Consider the following 16,413-nt stretch of genomic DNA (forward strand, 5'->3'; position numbering starts at 1 on the left):
AGACACAGAATCGGAAACAGGCTCCAGGCTCCGAGCCATCAGCCCAGAGCCTGACGCGGGGCTCGAACTCACGGACCGCGAGATCATGACCTGGCTGAAGTCGGACGCTTAACCGACTGTGCCACCCAGGCGCCCCAGTCCTCTGTAATTCTAACCTGACTTCTGTTGTATGTGACTTATGTGTGTTCATTTTGTCTCTCCCAGTCTGTCACTCCTGCAGGGCTGGGGCCACTTTTCCATGACCTTCGGTTCAGCCAGACTGTTGGAGACAAGATGACTTTCTGAACTGTTCATGAATACCTGCTGTACAGCCATGCTTATCACCAGGCTGGCAGTCAGCAGCCAGACTGAGTAGGGATGATTTCAGGGGAGCCAGGACCCCCTTGCTTGTCGGCAGGCTCGTCGGCTGGGGAGTACTTATTATTATCGTCGTTTTTTCAGAGGAGGAAGTGGACTCAGAAAGTGAAATAAGCTGTGTGGGTCACGGTTAGAAGTAACGGAGCTAGGATTTCAAAGTAGGCTTACTGGCTCCAGAACCCATGCTCTTAACTACCGTGCTGTAGTTCTCCAAACGTTAAGGGCTTTGTATAAAAATGTCATCAAAACAGATAAACCAGAAATAGAGTGGTGTGGTATTCTACCTGGTTGTAGCAGTGAAATTTTAAAGTTGTGAACATTTCTTCTGTGTGAAAACAGCCATTCAATCCAATCAGTCAGTTGATGCTGGGTCTCATGCAGCTAGGAAAAAAACAAAACAAAACAAAACAAAAAACAAAACTTGTTCCTTCTTGGGAGAAATTCTTTGCAGAATTTGAGCCTTGTGTTCCTTGCTTTGTATTTATACCAAATATGCAGCTTGGATTTTCCAAGTCTGTCGCGGGTTCAATGAACAATTTCACTGATATGTGTTTGTTGAATTGTATGTTTCTTTTCATGTATTTGTTCAACAGAGATCATCTGTTAAACATAAGACATAAAATAGGGCACCTGGGTGGCTCAGTCAGTTAAGCGTCCGAGTTCAGCTCAGGTCGTGATCTCATAGTTTGTTGAGTTCCATTCCCACATTGGGCTCTCTGCTGTCAGTGCAGAGCCCACTTCAGATCTTCTGTCTCTCTCTCTCTCTTTCTGCCCCTTCCCCTCTCATACTCTTTCTCCTCTAAAAAAAAAAAAAAAAACAAAAATAAAATAAAATAAAGCGATTTTATTTTAACACTTTCATCAAACTTTGTAAAGATTTTTTTCTTATATTTATTTTGAAAGAGAGAGTGAGGGAGGGCCAGAGAAAGAGGAAGAGAGAATCCCAAGCAGGTTCCTCACTGTTAGTGTGGAGCCAGACGTGGGGCTCGAACTCGGGAACTGAGATCGTGCCCTGAGCTGAAACCAAGAGTCAGATGCTTAATTGACTGAGCCACCCAGGCGCCCCTTCGTCAAACTTTTAATAGGAAGTCATCAATTGAAATAACCTATTGGATCATGAGATTCAATTTTTGTTTTGGATTATATAATCTGAAGACTTGTTTAATCATTTGTTCAAAAACTATTTATTGAAAGGTCACTATGTGTCAGAAGCCATGGGGAGCAAAATAGATGTAGTCTCTGTGCATGTGTGGTAGGAAGTCTAGTTGCGAAACTTCACATGAAATAAATAGTCATACAAACAACTACATAATTTTAAGTGGTTATGAAAGCTAGGAAGGGCGAGTATAGAGTGCTCTGTGAAAGTGAAGTTGGTAAACTGATTTAATACAGTGGGGGCCATGGAAGCCATCCCAACCACTGACATTTAAGCTGAGACCTGACCAATAATAAAGTGCAAAATGGGCCAGTCAGAAAAAGTAACAAGTGCAAAGGCTGGAGGCAGGAAGAGTTTGCTGAGAAACTGAAACACATGTGGGTAGAGCTTAGTGAAAGGGAAGAATGCTGGGAGGAACCTCACGGGAAAGGATGTCCGAAGGAACCCCAAGAAAAATATCCCTAGAAAAATCCTGCATAGTAAAACAGTACAGAAAAAAACATTAATGCCTTAAGTTTACAATGTTCCCACATCTGTTGCCTCACTAGAAGTGAATCCTCACTAGAAGCCCATGAGGCAGGGAGAGCAAGCAGAATTATGATTATTTCTATCACTAAGCATTAAAACTCAGTCAGGGACAAAGTTAGGCAGCCTTTGGTTCCATGTTTCAGACCAGAGAGGCAAAGTCTGTGGGTTCTCTGGGAAGCCGGAAGGGAGCGTGTGGAAAGAAGCAGAAGTGACCCACGGCTGTGCTGTGTGACTGTCTGAAGCAAGCGGGCTGTGAACGAAATGTAATAGTTACATACTTCTTGTTTGCCGCGCTATACCTAGCCTTCTAGGCATGTGTCTCTGTGTCATAATTTGAGCCTAGGCTGGGGATTTCTGACTTGAACCTTAAAAAGTAGGTGGAATACGAAGGGCTAATCAAAACAAGAAACTACAACCCCCAGCAGGTCTCGGGGCTCGGTCTCCTCCGGGATCCTTTTTTTTTTTTTCCGCCAGGGCTGGGGGCGACCAATGACCGTTAGCAATTTGAATAGACCAATAATATCATGAAACTGTTTAGGTTGCGGAGGGGTGGTAAAGTCACCCAATCGCATGGAAGAGGGGGGAAACACCTTAGCCAATCCAAAGGCGTGGGGGCGGGGCCGGAGATGGGGGCGGAGAAAGAAGTTTGCTGACTAAGATGGCGACAGAGGCGCAGAGTGAAGGGGAGGTGCCAGCCAGGGATTCCCGCCGGAGGTGAGCCGAGTTCTTGGTCCAGCTTCCTTGGAAACGAGGCCGTGGGCTGGTCGTACTGACGCTTTTCCTTTGGGTCATGGTGACCCAGCGGGGCCACGCTTTGTTGTTTCCTGCCACCGCGTTTCTCACCTTCACGCCTGCGGTCTGGCTCAGGAGCTGGGATCCAGCCTGGCCTCCACTTGGTCCCGTTGATGCCCTCTCCGGAGGTCTGTCCGCAGCGTTGGCTGCAGACCCACCGGTTGGTGGTGGCAGCTCTGCTTGCTTTTGCGCTGAGCTTCCTTGGTGAGGAGACTCAAGCCCAGAGCTGTTAAGCGAATTCCCTAACGTCACACAGTGCCGGGAGAGAGCTCTGTCAGTACCGCAGTGTATGTGTTAAAGTCGGAGCGAGGGTTGGAGTGCCAGAAATGGGTTTGAGTTCTTGTGCCAATTAAATAAAAATTTTCGTTGTGCTTTAGAATACTTAACACGAGGGCTACCCTCTTAGCAAATAAATAAATAAATAAATAAATAAATTAATTAAATAAAATAATTAAAGTAAATGTTTATTTCTGAGGGTGGGAAAGGGCAGAGAGAGAGGGGGACAGAGGATCCCAAGCGACCCCACACTGACCGAGAGCCCTGTGTAGGGGCCCCAACTCACTAACCCTGAGATCATGACCGAAGCTGAAGTCAGCCGCTGAACCGACTGAGCCATCCACGCGCGAACCCTCTTAGCAAAATTTTCAGTGTATGAGATAATATTGTTGACGATAGGTACAATGTTGTACAGCATATCTCAAGAGCTTATTCATCTTTAAATTTTTTATTTTTGACAGAGAGAGAGAGAGAGAGACAGAGCATGAGCGGGGGAGGGGCAAAGAGAGAGGGAGACACAGAAATCAGAAGCAGGTTCCAGGCTCCAAGCTGTCAGCACAGAGCCTGACGCAGGGCTCGAACTCACGAACTGTGAGATCATGACCTGAGCCGAAGTCGGATGCTCAGCCGACTGAGCCACCCAGGCGCCCCAAGAGCTTATTCATCTTGCTTAACTGGAACTTTATGCCTGTTAATTAGTAACTTCCCATTGCCCCTCTCCCAGTCCCGGCAACCACCATTCTACTCTAACGTTCTATGAAATTGACTATTTTAGTACCTCATATATAGAAGTGGAATCATTTGTCTTCCAGTACCTGGCTTATAAGGTTCATCCATGTTGTCACCTATTGCAGAATTTTCTTCTTTCTAAAAGCTGAGTAATATTCCATTCTGTGTATATACCACATTTTGCTATTCCATTCATCTGTCCATGGACATTTAACTTGTTCCATACCTTAGTGATTGTTAATTGTGCCTCAGTGAACATGAGAGTGCCAGTAATTCTTTGAGATCCTGATTTCAATACTTTTGGATAAATACAAGCGGGATTGCTGGATCATATATAAAATACTCAGCCAATTTTTAAACCTCTCTCAGCTTCAGTGTCTTTATTTATAAATGGGCACAATGGTGTCTACTCCAGAGAATGTCAGTATTAAATTAGACAGTCCTTTTAAAGTGCTTAGACCTGGGGCACCTGGGTGGCTCAGTTGGTTAAGCATCCAACTTCAGCTCAGGTCATGATCTCACAGTTGGAGTGTTTGAGCCCCATGTAGGGCTCTATGTTGACAGCTCAGAGCCTGGAGCCTGCTTCAGATTCCGTGTCTTCCTCTCTCTCTGCCCCTCCTGCACTCACACTCTGTTTCTCTCTCTCTCAAAAATAAATAAACATTAAGAAAAAAAAAAAAGTGCTTAGTACTGAGCCTAGCAGGTAATAACCATTCATTATGTGATAGATTTTCTTTTTCCTGGTAGAACTAAAGAACAGATCTGCAGTTTAAGAAATCATAATTTCTACAGGCACACCAAAAGATAGCTTTTCCCAGAAAGAATTTCCAGGTGGTCTTGCCACAGCCTTGAGACCTTAGTTGTCTCAACTGATTACTTATATATTAGAATTTAGTAGAGTGAGATTATTCTCATTGCCTCAGTGTAAAGTGTAAACACTTTGGTGTCTCTTGGTGCCATTTGTATTGAATAAGAGATTCCAAGTCTTGGGAAGTTGGGTTTATGAATGGGCACTGGACTCCTTCCCTAGCTGAGATAGACATGGTTGAGTGTGTTAATATCTTACAGGGAAGAGTTTTTCACTCTTGGAGGTGTCTATAAATGGTTGATCATTGGTGCCTGGACACTGTAGAGGGGATTGATAAATTTGATGAGCTCATCTCTCATCCTGCTTTAAAATCTTGAATTGTGATGAAAACCTGAAGACAAAATACTAGTCTGTAGCAGGAGTAGTTTGAATTCCTTTAAAGGATGTTGCCAATTGAATTTAAGTTTTAAGTGCCAGGTTTAGTTATATGATCAGCAGGTATTTACAGAATTTTATTTGAATTTGAAACTTTTATCAATTTCCTATTATAAAAGAAAATTCAGGTTTCTGTAAGGCTTTTTGAGGGCAGGACACATGTTTATTTTTATTACATATTCCCGGTGCTTAGCTTTGCATAGGTGGTCAATAATAAATGAATAATAGTCTTTTTTTTTTAAGTTTATTTTGAGAGAGAGTATGTGTGTGTGTGCTTGTGTGGGGGAGAGGCAGAGAGAGAGGGAGAGAAAGAATTCCAAGTAGGCTCCATGCTGTCAGCTCAGAGCCTGATGCGGGGCTTGATCTTGGGAACTGAGATCATGACCTGAGCCGAAGTTGGATGCTCAAGTGACTGAGCCACCCAGGGTCCCCTACCTTCAAGTTACTCTTAAGTGAACAATTCTAAAGGGGAATCCACAAATAGAAGCTATCCACTCTACCAATAGCAATATAGAAATATTTAAGACTTTCAAAGGCCAAAGAGAGAAAAGCTAAAGCAGGAAAATCTGTAGCCATTTCTCCTACATAATTGGCAGTAGGGAAATACAGTTCAGTACCTTTTTTTTTTTTTTTTTTTTGAGAGAGAGAGAGAGAGAGAGGGCACAAGTGAGAGGGGGCAGAGAGAGAATCCCAGGAGGGGCAGAGGGAGAGAGAGACAGAGAAAGGGGGAAGAGAGAGAGTGAGGGAGAGAGAGAGAGAGAGAGAGAGAGAGAAGTGAGGCTCACCTGAAGCAGAGCACGAGCTCACCCGATGCAGGGTTCAAGCTTGTCCGATGTGGGACTTGTACTCATGAACCGTGAGATCATGACCTGAGCCGAAGTTAGATGCTTGACAACTGAGCCATATAGGCGCCCAGTTCAGTACTTTTTGAATTAAACAGACATATAATAAAAGTGCTATTATTAGATGAAGAGGGGAAATTGATAACAAAGAGTCACAAGCTTTTTAACCCCAAAATTCACGGGGAAAAAGAAACCTGCTGTGAACCTAGAAAAGCAAATGGGAACATCCAGGGTTGGAGGGAAGCATAACAAGCCATGGTAGTGATAACATTTGTCATAAGTTGGTGACAGTTAATATGCCAGCAGTGTCCAAGTTTTGGGGCCCAAGCCTGTTTCTAGAATTTAGGAACAGCAGGAAGCTTAGGAAACAACTACTTACTGGATGCTTGCATTCCATTTTGGAATTGTTTTTGGAGGATAAGGAAAGTCCTATAGATGGGGAAAGGGTCCTGTATTCTGCTAATTTAAATACACCATAGGGAGTGGAATATTGGTTACTCAACACATAATTTCCTGAAGACTTTTTGTTATATTGTTCTTCCTTTGATAAGACAGCAGTGTGGCCCTTAAGAAAAGTGATGGAAAAAAAAAAAGTGAAAAATGGAACCTTTACTGATCTTTGGAAGACTTGCCTCTTCTCACATGCACAAGTGGGAAAACATGATTTAAATACCTGAATCCAGTTTTGTATTTGTGCTGTCAAATCCTATCCGAAGGGGGGCACCTGGGTGGCTCCGTTGGCTGAGTGTGGGACTTTGGCTCAGGTCGTGATCTCACGGTTCATGAGTTTGAGCCCTGTGACAGGCTCTGTCCCCCTCTCTTTCTTCCCCTCCCCCGCTTGTATTTTCTCTCTCTCTCCCTCTCTCTCTCTTTCAAAAATAAATAAACATTAAAAAATATTCTATGTGAAGGGTAATGAGGAATAGATTCTTCAATTTTAGTATATGTGCTGCCAAAGCAGGCACAGGAATAGATTCTTCAGTGATTTTTCTTTTTTTCACTTTTAAAGTTTATTTATTTATTTAGAGAGAGCACAAGTGAGCAGGAGGACAGGGAGAGAGGGAGAGAGAGAGAATCCCAAACGGGCTTCACACTGTCAGCACAGAGCCTGACTTGGGGCTTGACCCCATGAATTGTGAGATCATGATGTGCTCTGAGATCAAGAGTTGGACACTTAACTGACTGAGCCATGCAGACCTGCTTCAATGGTCTTTCTTGAATCTGAATCATTTCATTTTATATTTTTATCAATTACCTGGCTTAGAGGGTTTGATCATTATATTTATAGACAAGGCCAGTCTTGTGGAAGGAGAGGGGAAGAAGGAATAGAATTTTAAAATAATCCACATAAAAGTGGCTTACTTTTCTTTGCTTCTGACCTTTTGTAGAGTTTGTGAGATTAACAAATGTTAAAGCTGGAGGTTGCTGGTTGGTTATGTGGAAGGTCATCAGAGAGTGGCAGTCTGTTTTTGTTATTGTGAGTTCAGACACTATTTTATCCATTAGGTGGGTTTGAGGAGACTGACTCCATTCAGGCTCACAAGAAGCCAATTGCTAAATGCAAATTTGGTAATTTGCACAAAGAATATACAAGTTATGTACACCAGTTTGCCTTATTTTATCTTTGGGAGGGATACACTACAGTTGATTATATTAATGCTTATTATTATTATTATTTTTTTTTTTTTTAAATTTTTTTTTTCAACGTTTATTTATTTTTGGGACAGAGAAAGACAGAGCATGAACGGGGGAGGGGCAGAGAGAGGGAGACACAGAATCAGAAACAGGCTCCAGGCTCTGAGCCATCAGCCCAGAGCCTGACGCGGGGCTCGAACTCACGGACCGCGAGATCGTGACCTGGCTGAAGTCGGACGCTTAACCGACTGCGCCACCCAGGCGCCCCTTATTATTATTATTTTTTAACAGCAGTGATCTCATTTCCTTCTTGAAGATACCCTCTGGTTACCTTGTATGAATTCTCTTAACTACACTGTTATTAATCATTTTTTAGGATGGGTTTTTTTTCTAGAAATGCCAGAGCCCATCTATTTTGTGCTGATGGTTTGCTAGTTTTACCTGATAGATCAGTTGAGGTTCAACTAGGACACAGAAACTATACAGTAATTTGAGCAAAAAGTGTTTAACATAAAGAATTGTTAACTATAGTGGGATTGGAGTTAACAGGGATTGGCTAGTAAGTAAAAGAGATCTCTAAAGATTATATAAATAGTAGATATCGGGATCAGCTTATATATATTGAATCATCATGTTGTACACTTTAAACATCTTGCAATTTTATTTGCCATTTATACCTTGATTAAAAAAAAAAAAAAGAATCCACTATAATCCTTAGGGCTGAGATAGAACGTACAAGAAAGAGGTCCACGCTTTGTTTAAGGCATGGCTATGGCTCACATTGAATGGCAGAAAAGTTGCTGTGGTGGAACTTGTTGGAAATTCACCTTAGAACCTGCTAGAAATCCACGCTTTAGGGTACTGGGGAAAGCTGTTCCTAGGGAGCTACTGGCTTATGGGTGCTGCTCAGTGCCATAGACTGCAGGAGGCTGTCACTGGAGAAGCTGCCTATGCTGTGGGATCTGGGTACTGGAGAAGCTGTGCATGCTGCAGGAGCTTTCCTAGTGGAGTGCCCTGGGGCCAGGGAAAGGGAAAGGCTCCTCCTCCTGCAGTGTCACCCCTGTGTTCTTCATGAACTCTCATTGTCATGCCAGCTGGAGAAGAAAATACATAAACTTTAAGTAAACAAATTTATTTTGAGAGAGAGCTTATGAGTGGGGAGAGGCAGAGAGAGAGGGAAAGAGAGAGAATCCCAAGCAGGCTCCACACTGGGGGCGGGGGGGTCAAACCACGAACCCTGAGATCATAACCGGAGTGGAAACCAGGAGTTGGATGCTTAACCAACTGAGCCATCCAGGTGCCTGGAGAAGGAAATATATTTAAGGGCTCCAGCTCCATTTTTGCAGAGTAGGCGACGGTGGGTGAGAGGCATGAAATCAATAACTGGCACATGTGGATAATCATCTCACTCTAATTCTTTGCCTCTCTTGCTGTAGCACTTCCTAAGACTTCTATGGAAGAGTATGAGATACTGGGTAGGATCTGAAAGAATGAGGAGGGACGGAAACACATCAGAGAAGACAAGGGAGTGATGGGTGGTTAAATTTGCACTGACACACTTATTTGCATGTAAACTTGTAAAAGTCTATATGCTTTCTAGATAGAATGACTGTTTCCTGGAATAAAGAACCTAGAGCAAGACTGTTAAATTATATTTATCTATTTTTTTAAAGTTTATGTATTTATTTTGATATAGAACCAGCAGGGAAGGGGCAGAGAGAGAGCAGGGCAGAGGATCCAAAGTGGGCTCTGTGCTGACAACAGAGAGCCTCATGCGGGGCTTGAACTCACAAACTGTGAGCTTATGACCTGAGCTGAGGTTGGACGCTCAACGGATTGAGCCCCCCAAGCCCCCCAAGACTGTTAAATTATATTTAACCTGATAACTATTGCTTATCTGTATTTTATTTTTTTGAGGCATGCTGATGTGTAAAGTGTTAGTATTACCTTACTGATCTTTGCAGTTTCAAACTTGCAGAGATCACAGAGGGTGTGTTGTTTATTGATACTGTTCTCTCAATTAAAGCAGTTTGTGTCTTTGAGCAAGTTACTTTCGTATTTCCCTATCTTTAAATGGGGTTTCTGGTAGGTAGTTATACGAAGTTTTAGAAATTGTTGTTTGTAATGATCTTGAAATATATATAATTTTAAAAGAGTTAATTGCATTTCTGCCAGGGTCTAATGTATAATAATTTTTTTTGGCCTTGTTCTAGGTCTGGGTATTGCACATGAATCTTTTGAACAAGTGTAGTTTTTAGTTATACTTATTAGAGTAATACCCTTTTATCCTGAATTTAGATTTAATATCAGCATCAGTTATTTGGCATAACACAGCATTAAGCTTGAAAGTTTTGTTATTTTTTTTTAAACGAACCTTTGAATAACGTGGGACAATGAAAATCACCGAAATGAGCTGAGCTGAAGAACCAAAGGCTGCATGCTGTGTGCTGTGATTGGTGCATTTGGCTGAACAGAAGTTCACATTGTAAGAAAACCCAAGACTGGCTTATTAAAAAGCCAAGAAGCATTGGAAAAATGGTACAGAAAGGAGAAGCACAAGTGATAAGATAAAAATTAAAAAGAAAATATGGAGAAGAGAGGGTAACTTCCTAGTAGAGGCTGCCAGCCACAGCCTTAGGGCAGGCTTTAGAGGCAGTGGTGATAATGAGCCCAGCAAGAGGTGATCTAGGAGAAGAGAGATTTCCCAAGGAAGAAGTAGGGAGGCGGAATACCAAAATGACCAAAGAGGGGCTGGGATTTATACTAGGGGCTGACATTTTTTTTTTTTTAATTAAAAAAAAGTGTTTATTCTTGAGAAGGATAGAGACAGAATGTGAGTGGGTTAGGGGCAGAGAGAGACACACACACAGAATCCGAAGCAGGCTCCAGGTTCCGATTGGTCAGCACAATAGCTTCACGCGGGGCTCGAACTCATGAGCTGTGAGATCATGACCTGAGCCGAAGTTGGGCGCCCAACTGACTGAGCCACCCAGGCGCCCCTAGGGGGTGACATTTTTAGCATTTATATTTATTAGGATTCTTTCAGTTATATGTGACAGAAACTTAAACTAGCTTAAGCAAAGAGATGCTATCGATTGGCTTAAGAAAATGAAAAGTCCAAGGGGTAGATCGAGCATGGCTTAGTCTGTATTGAAATTCTCAAATCTCAGTGTCATGAGGCATCTGCTTCTTGCTTTCTTAGATCTGGTTTCCTTCCTTTTTTTCCTGCTTTTTGAAAAGGCAAGTTCTTTACAAAAGATGCAGTAAAGGACCACCAGCAGCTTCAGTCTCACATTCCACAGGTTTAGCAATCTTAGCATCTAGCATGACTCTGGAATTAAATCTTTTCCTGGTTTGACTCTGTGGGCCTTTGTCTGAATCAATGAGGAGGATAGAATGTTTCCATTGGTTAAGCCTGGGTCCTGAGCTCACACTTGCTGCCCAGAGAGTAGGGTCGATATTGGTGGCAAACCACATACATTGAAAGATGGGGAGAGCTTATTGCCCAAAGGAGAATAGGGGTGCTCTTACCAGAGGAAGGGGGAAATAGATGTCGGGTATGCAAAAAACAGATGTCCACTACTCTATTTCATTAACCCCTCTGTATACTCCCCTCTATTTAACGTTATGTTTTGAAAAGGGCTTGCCATAAGTATGTGGAGAACATATTTTATGTTTCTTTTCTTTTCTTTTCTTTTTAAAATTTATTTTGAGAGAGACAGAGACAGTGTGAGTGGGAGAGGGGCAGAGAGAGAGAGAGAGAGAGAGAGAGAGAGAGAGAGAGAAAATCCCAAGCAGGTTCTGTGCTGCCAGAGCAGAGCCGGATGAGGGGCTTGAACTCATGAAACTGTGGGATCATGACCCAAGCCGATACCGAGAGTTGGATGCTTAATCGACTGAGGCACCCAGGTGCCCCACATTTTATGTTTCTTAAAAAACCAACCAAACCAACAAGCCCCTTATTTAAGTACTACTTATTTCTTTTTTCCACTGTCCAAACCCTATTCATCTTTAAGATCTACCTCAAATCTCATCTCTTGTATAAGAGTGAGAGTTTCTCTCCTACCTTCTTTTTTTTTTAATGTTTATTTTTGAGAGAGAGAGAGTATGAGAATGAGCGGGGGAGGGGCAGAGAGAGAGGGGGACAGAGGATCTGAAGAGGTTCTACACTGACAGCAGAAGGCCTGATGCAGGGCTCAAACTCATGAGCCATGAGATCATGACCTGAGCTGAAGTTGGACGCTTAACTGACCGAGCCACCTAGGCGCCTCTCTCCTACTGAATTTGTACATCTTTTATCGTTTGTACCATGGATTGGGCAGTTAATGATCTTGTATTATCTTTTGTGTTATGGTCTTTAGTTATACTTAAAATTTTGTAGGAAAGCTCTCATTCTTTTTTGTAATCAAGTGTAAAACTGTAGTAATATAGTGGGGAAAATGATTTTGTCAGATGTTCACAAGTTTTGTGATCTACCTTATAAGTAATTATTCAAATATGGAGTGCGTTAATGATAGTACATTTTATTTTTAAAAAAAAAATTTTTTTTTTTTTAACGTTTATTTATTTTTGAGACAGAGAGAGACAGAGCATGAACGGGGGAGGGGCAGAGAGAGAGGGAGACACAGAATCGGAAGCAGGCTCCAGGCTCCGAGCCATCAGCCCAGAGCCCGACGCGGGGCTCGAACTCACGGACCGCGAGATCGTGACCTGAGCTGAAGTCGGACGCTCAACCGACTGAGCCACCCAGGCGCCCCGATAGTACATTTTATAAGGGGAAATGTGTTAGTGTGAAATTCATAACTATAACACTATAAAGCCATAACTTTTAAGATGATCATATGAAAACATAATAACAGTATCAGTTACTAGATTAAATACAGGTGATTTGTCAGGTTGAACTATGAAAGCTGGACACCAGAATGAAGTGGAACCATAGAAAAATTTAGTCACCCCCTACTGAATTTAGTTGTGCTGAAGCAATAACACTTTGGCTTTTGAAAAATTAATACATAATTAAAATATTGCTTGTATACACAAATACGGAGATGAGATGTTTCGTTTAAAGACATATGGATCAGTTTCAAATAAATGTAGTCAAGTTTGAGCTTTATTTCTCTTGTTTACTGACCAGAGTTTATTATGTAGCATAAAACTAATTTCTTGGGACTCAGTAAGATTACAAAAATGCAATAATAATCTGAGCCAATCTATGACAAATAAACTTCCCCCAGTTTAACAGAAAATGTTCAACATATCACATAAAGCTATATCCACTTCAGAAATGTAACATTATATGATTGTGTTTTTATTTTTTTGTTCTTTTCATTTTTTCCCATAGAAAATTAAAATAGTTTGGTTGATCTTTGTCCAAGTCTCTGAAATGTGTTATTATAAATAAGTAAAACATTATTTGACAGTTTTAAGATAATATGTCATCTGATTAGAGATAAAGCCCTCTTAGCTGGGTTCTATCACTATGAATAAAAAGCAAAATTCATGAATGAAATATGGATACTACAGAGGTCTTAATATTAAATTTGTAATTGCATGCCACAATAATGAGAGCTACATTTGCTAAATGTGTTTTAATTATACCTTTGGGTAGGGGAGAACCTTATTAATTTAGAAACTAACCTAAAGAGTGATATTGGGATTATATAATGAGAAAGTTCTTCACTTATTTTCATGTTGAACACAATTACAAAAATAAAACCAAGTAAGTAATATTAATGAAGCTAAAGAATAACTCACCAAATAATAGGAAACAGAATTGGGGGAGAAACCAAGAAAGTATACAGTGATACAATTTAGTAATATTATACTTGGCATTATCATCAATGACTTTCTTTTATAGTTTGATTGGAGATTGCTACATGCACTGGAAGTTGTACTTTGAAGTATGGCTAGCTTTTGTATACTTAAGTCTACTTATCATTTTTAAGTTTTTTTGCATTTTAGAATCCCCACAGTCCTTCCCTTGGTTGCAATAATAGTTTCTTCACTCAAGTGTCAAGGCTTACTTTATTAATATTTTTTCTTTTGGTAAGGTCATTTTGTGGCAGCTATCCTTGTGACCAGGCTCTTGCAATCAAAGTCCACCAGTGTGAAACATGCCTACATCATGTGTTAACAGTTTTCATTGAAGGTTTATTTTTTTATTTTTATTTTTTAAATGTTTATGGGGAGGGGCAGAGAGAGAGGGGGACAGAGGATCTGAAACAGGCTCCACACTGTTAGCGCAGAGCCCATGTAGGGCTTGAACTCGTGAACTGTGAGATTATGACCTGAGCCGAAGTTGGACACTTAACCAACTGAGCCACCCTGGTGCCCCTTTATTGAAAATTTAAATACAGGGTATGTATATTAAGATTGTATAGGGGATAAAGCCTAAATTTTATTAAAGTGTAAGTATTTTAACTGACAACATAGATTCTTTTTGGGTGTTGAGAAATAAAAGTGTTGAAAAGACATTAGAATATTTAAACTTTCAAAAAGTATTTTTCAAAATACTTAAAATTTTTTTCGAAAGTATTACATACTTGATGCACCATAAAATCCCATATATTAGAATGCCATCTTTTCAGCATTCCATCTTCTCAACAGTTGGTGTCATTCAGACGGAGTGGGAAGGTATGTGTTTTCCCAAAGTGGAGGTTGCTTAAGACGTACTACTGTGAAAAAGTCTCATAATCGCTTGCAATGCAAAGGATTTTTAGCAGTTGCCGAAAGAGCTCTTTAAAATAACGTATATATGCAAATACAATCAAACAAAAATTGTTTACAACCTAATTTTCAAAGTCATCTCTAGGTGCTCCTGTGCTTAATTATACCTGCAATTGGCTACTTGTATTTTTGAAAATAGAGGTAGTGGGGGGAAAAAAATAAAAGCTGAGTGAATTTTAAACTTCTGGAGGCCGGCAAATTACCTTAGTGTCTTGTCCCTATACCTTATGATTTCTTAAAATTACAAAGCACTCAGTAGATCATGGTTAGTTTGATTTTAAATGACACATGAGTGACTATGATTTCACCTTCTTATGCTAGTTGAAGAGACTTATGATTAGGTTTGTAGAATATTGACTAAGGTAATAGAAGCTCTTTTTAAAGATATGAATGTCACATGTCAGAGCAAAAGCACTTGCTGTCTCTTGGATAGGATCACTCTGGACTTTGGAACAAATAGATTTAGAAGTAGTCTTTGGAGCCTAATCTGATCATACATAGAAGTACTTTGTGTTTTAGTTGCCTGAGGCTCATGTCATTTAAAGTCTGTTGGAAAAGAGAGTCTCCTGAAGTTTGGACTATACTTTTCTGAGTGGTAAACAGATTTTAGGTAATGATAAGAGAGACACTGTATTGTCAGCAAAGCATCTTTTAGAACTTTCTCCAAATAAGGAATTTTGATGTAATTTTTCTAATTCAAATAAACTTTCTTATTGTATACCTGCCTGACGGAGAAAAATTAAGAGAGGTGGCAGCAGCAGAATTAATACCAATTCTTGTGACACCCAAAAAGGATACAAATTGGCAAGTAAATACATGTTAATAAATTTGTGTTACTGATACTTTGAGGAAGTATAATTAGCCCTCTTGACTGAGGACATTGGGTCGTCATTCTATAGGGCAAAATCTTAGGTCAGATTTCCAAAAATGTTAAGGTTAAGATAAGCAATCAGGAATTCTTTAGTTTCTTAAAAACAATTTTTTTTAATGTTTGTTTATTTTTTGAGGTGGGGGGCAGAGATAGAGGGAGAGAAAGAGTCTGAAGTAGGCTCCCACTGTCAGCACAGAGCCGGATGCGGGGCTCCAGCCCACAAACCATGAGATCACGACCTGAGCCAAAATCAGATGCTTAACCCACTGAGCCACCCAGACGCTCCAGGAATTCTTTAATTTCTAAATAATTTATTTCAGGTTAAGTTGCTCTAGTACTTTGAAATCAGTTTATGTTGAGATCAAATGTAGAGGACAAATATACTTTTGCAGACTTTTGGAGTCTAAATTAGAGATAAGAGGTCCTAATTACAAAACCTTGGACAGCTACTCTAAGGGTGGACTTTAGGATATAAATGTTTCTTGTCTAAGAAATTGGATATTATTTGCTGAAACCTTGTAGTACTACTTGTCAACTTTGAACTGTTTTTGTTATATAAAAATGCTGCCAGCTTGGGCACATGGGGTTTGTTTTATCCTTTATATATACAACTTTTCATGATACCAGTTTAAATTTATATGCAGAAAAAGGAAGAATAGCCTCTCGTTTAATACTTCTGTGTATTCCTATCTAACAGCTCTCCCAGAAAGTGACACATTGAAAGCCATATTTCAGAGCCAGACAGTTGAAAAAGTAGTCAGAGAGTGCCTACTTCTCTTAGGGTGGTAAGTCAGATTTAGACAACTTTAAATATAGCTCATATTTTGATAGATGTTGCCAAGGTTGTGGTTCTTGGAGAACAAATCAAGTTAAGCAATTCACTAGGGAGGAAACATTTAGTTTTTGTGGGTATGCAGTTTTGGTAGCAGTCAGCCAAAAGATACATCTGCAGGATACATAGTTTTCCCCCCACTGTCTTGAATTTTGCAGATTCATGGGTTCAACATGCCTCAAAAGCACTTGCATTTCATTATTCTGTAATTGATTTTTCAGCTGTGGATTCTGTTTCTAGTTCTTTCACTAAGCAGATTACCTTACATGTAGACTTCCATCTAGTGGTAAGAGTAATCATAGCAGACAATAAGTAGGTTATACAAATTTCTTTCTTTCTTTCTTTCTCTTTCTTTCTTTCTTTCTTTCTTTCTTTCTTTCTTTCTTTCTTTCTTTCTTATTTATTTTTAATAATTTATTTATTTTT

General features: G+C 40.4%; 1 protein-coding gene across 1 annotated transcript in view; it reads left to right on the top strand.

The window, feature by feature from the left end:
- Positions 1–2,679: 2,679 nt before the first annotated feature.
- The window catches only part of ARHGAP19 (Rho GTPase activating protein 19), a 63,002-nt gene continuing 49,268 nt past the window's right edge, over positions 2,680–16,413 (top strand). Inside the window, exon 1 of the mRNA XM_030334218.1 lies at positions 2,680–2,755. Within this exon, the coding sequence (XP_030190078.1) occupies positions 2,700–2,755 (56 nt within the window). The 5' untranslated portion in view covers positions 2,680–2,699. The remainder of the gene's footprint in view (positions 2,756–16,413) is intronic.

The sequence above is a fragment of the Lynx canadensis genome, chromosome D2 (assembly GCF_007474595.2).
Source record: "Lynx canadensis isolate LIC74 chromosome D2, mLynCan4.pri.v2, whole genome shotgun sequence".
Classification (NCBI taxonomy): Eukaryota; Metazoa; Chordata; class Mammalia; order Carnivora; family Felidae; genus Lynx; species Lynx canadensis.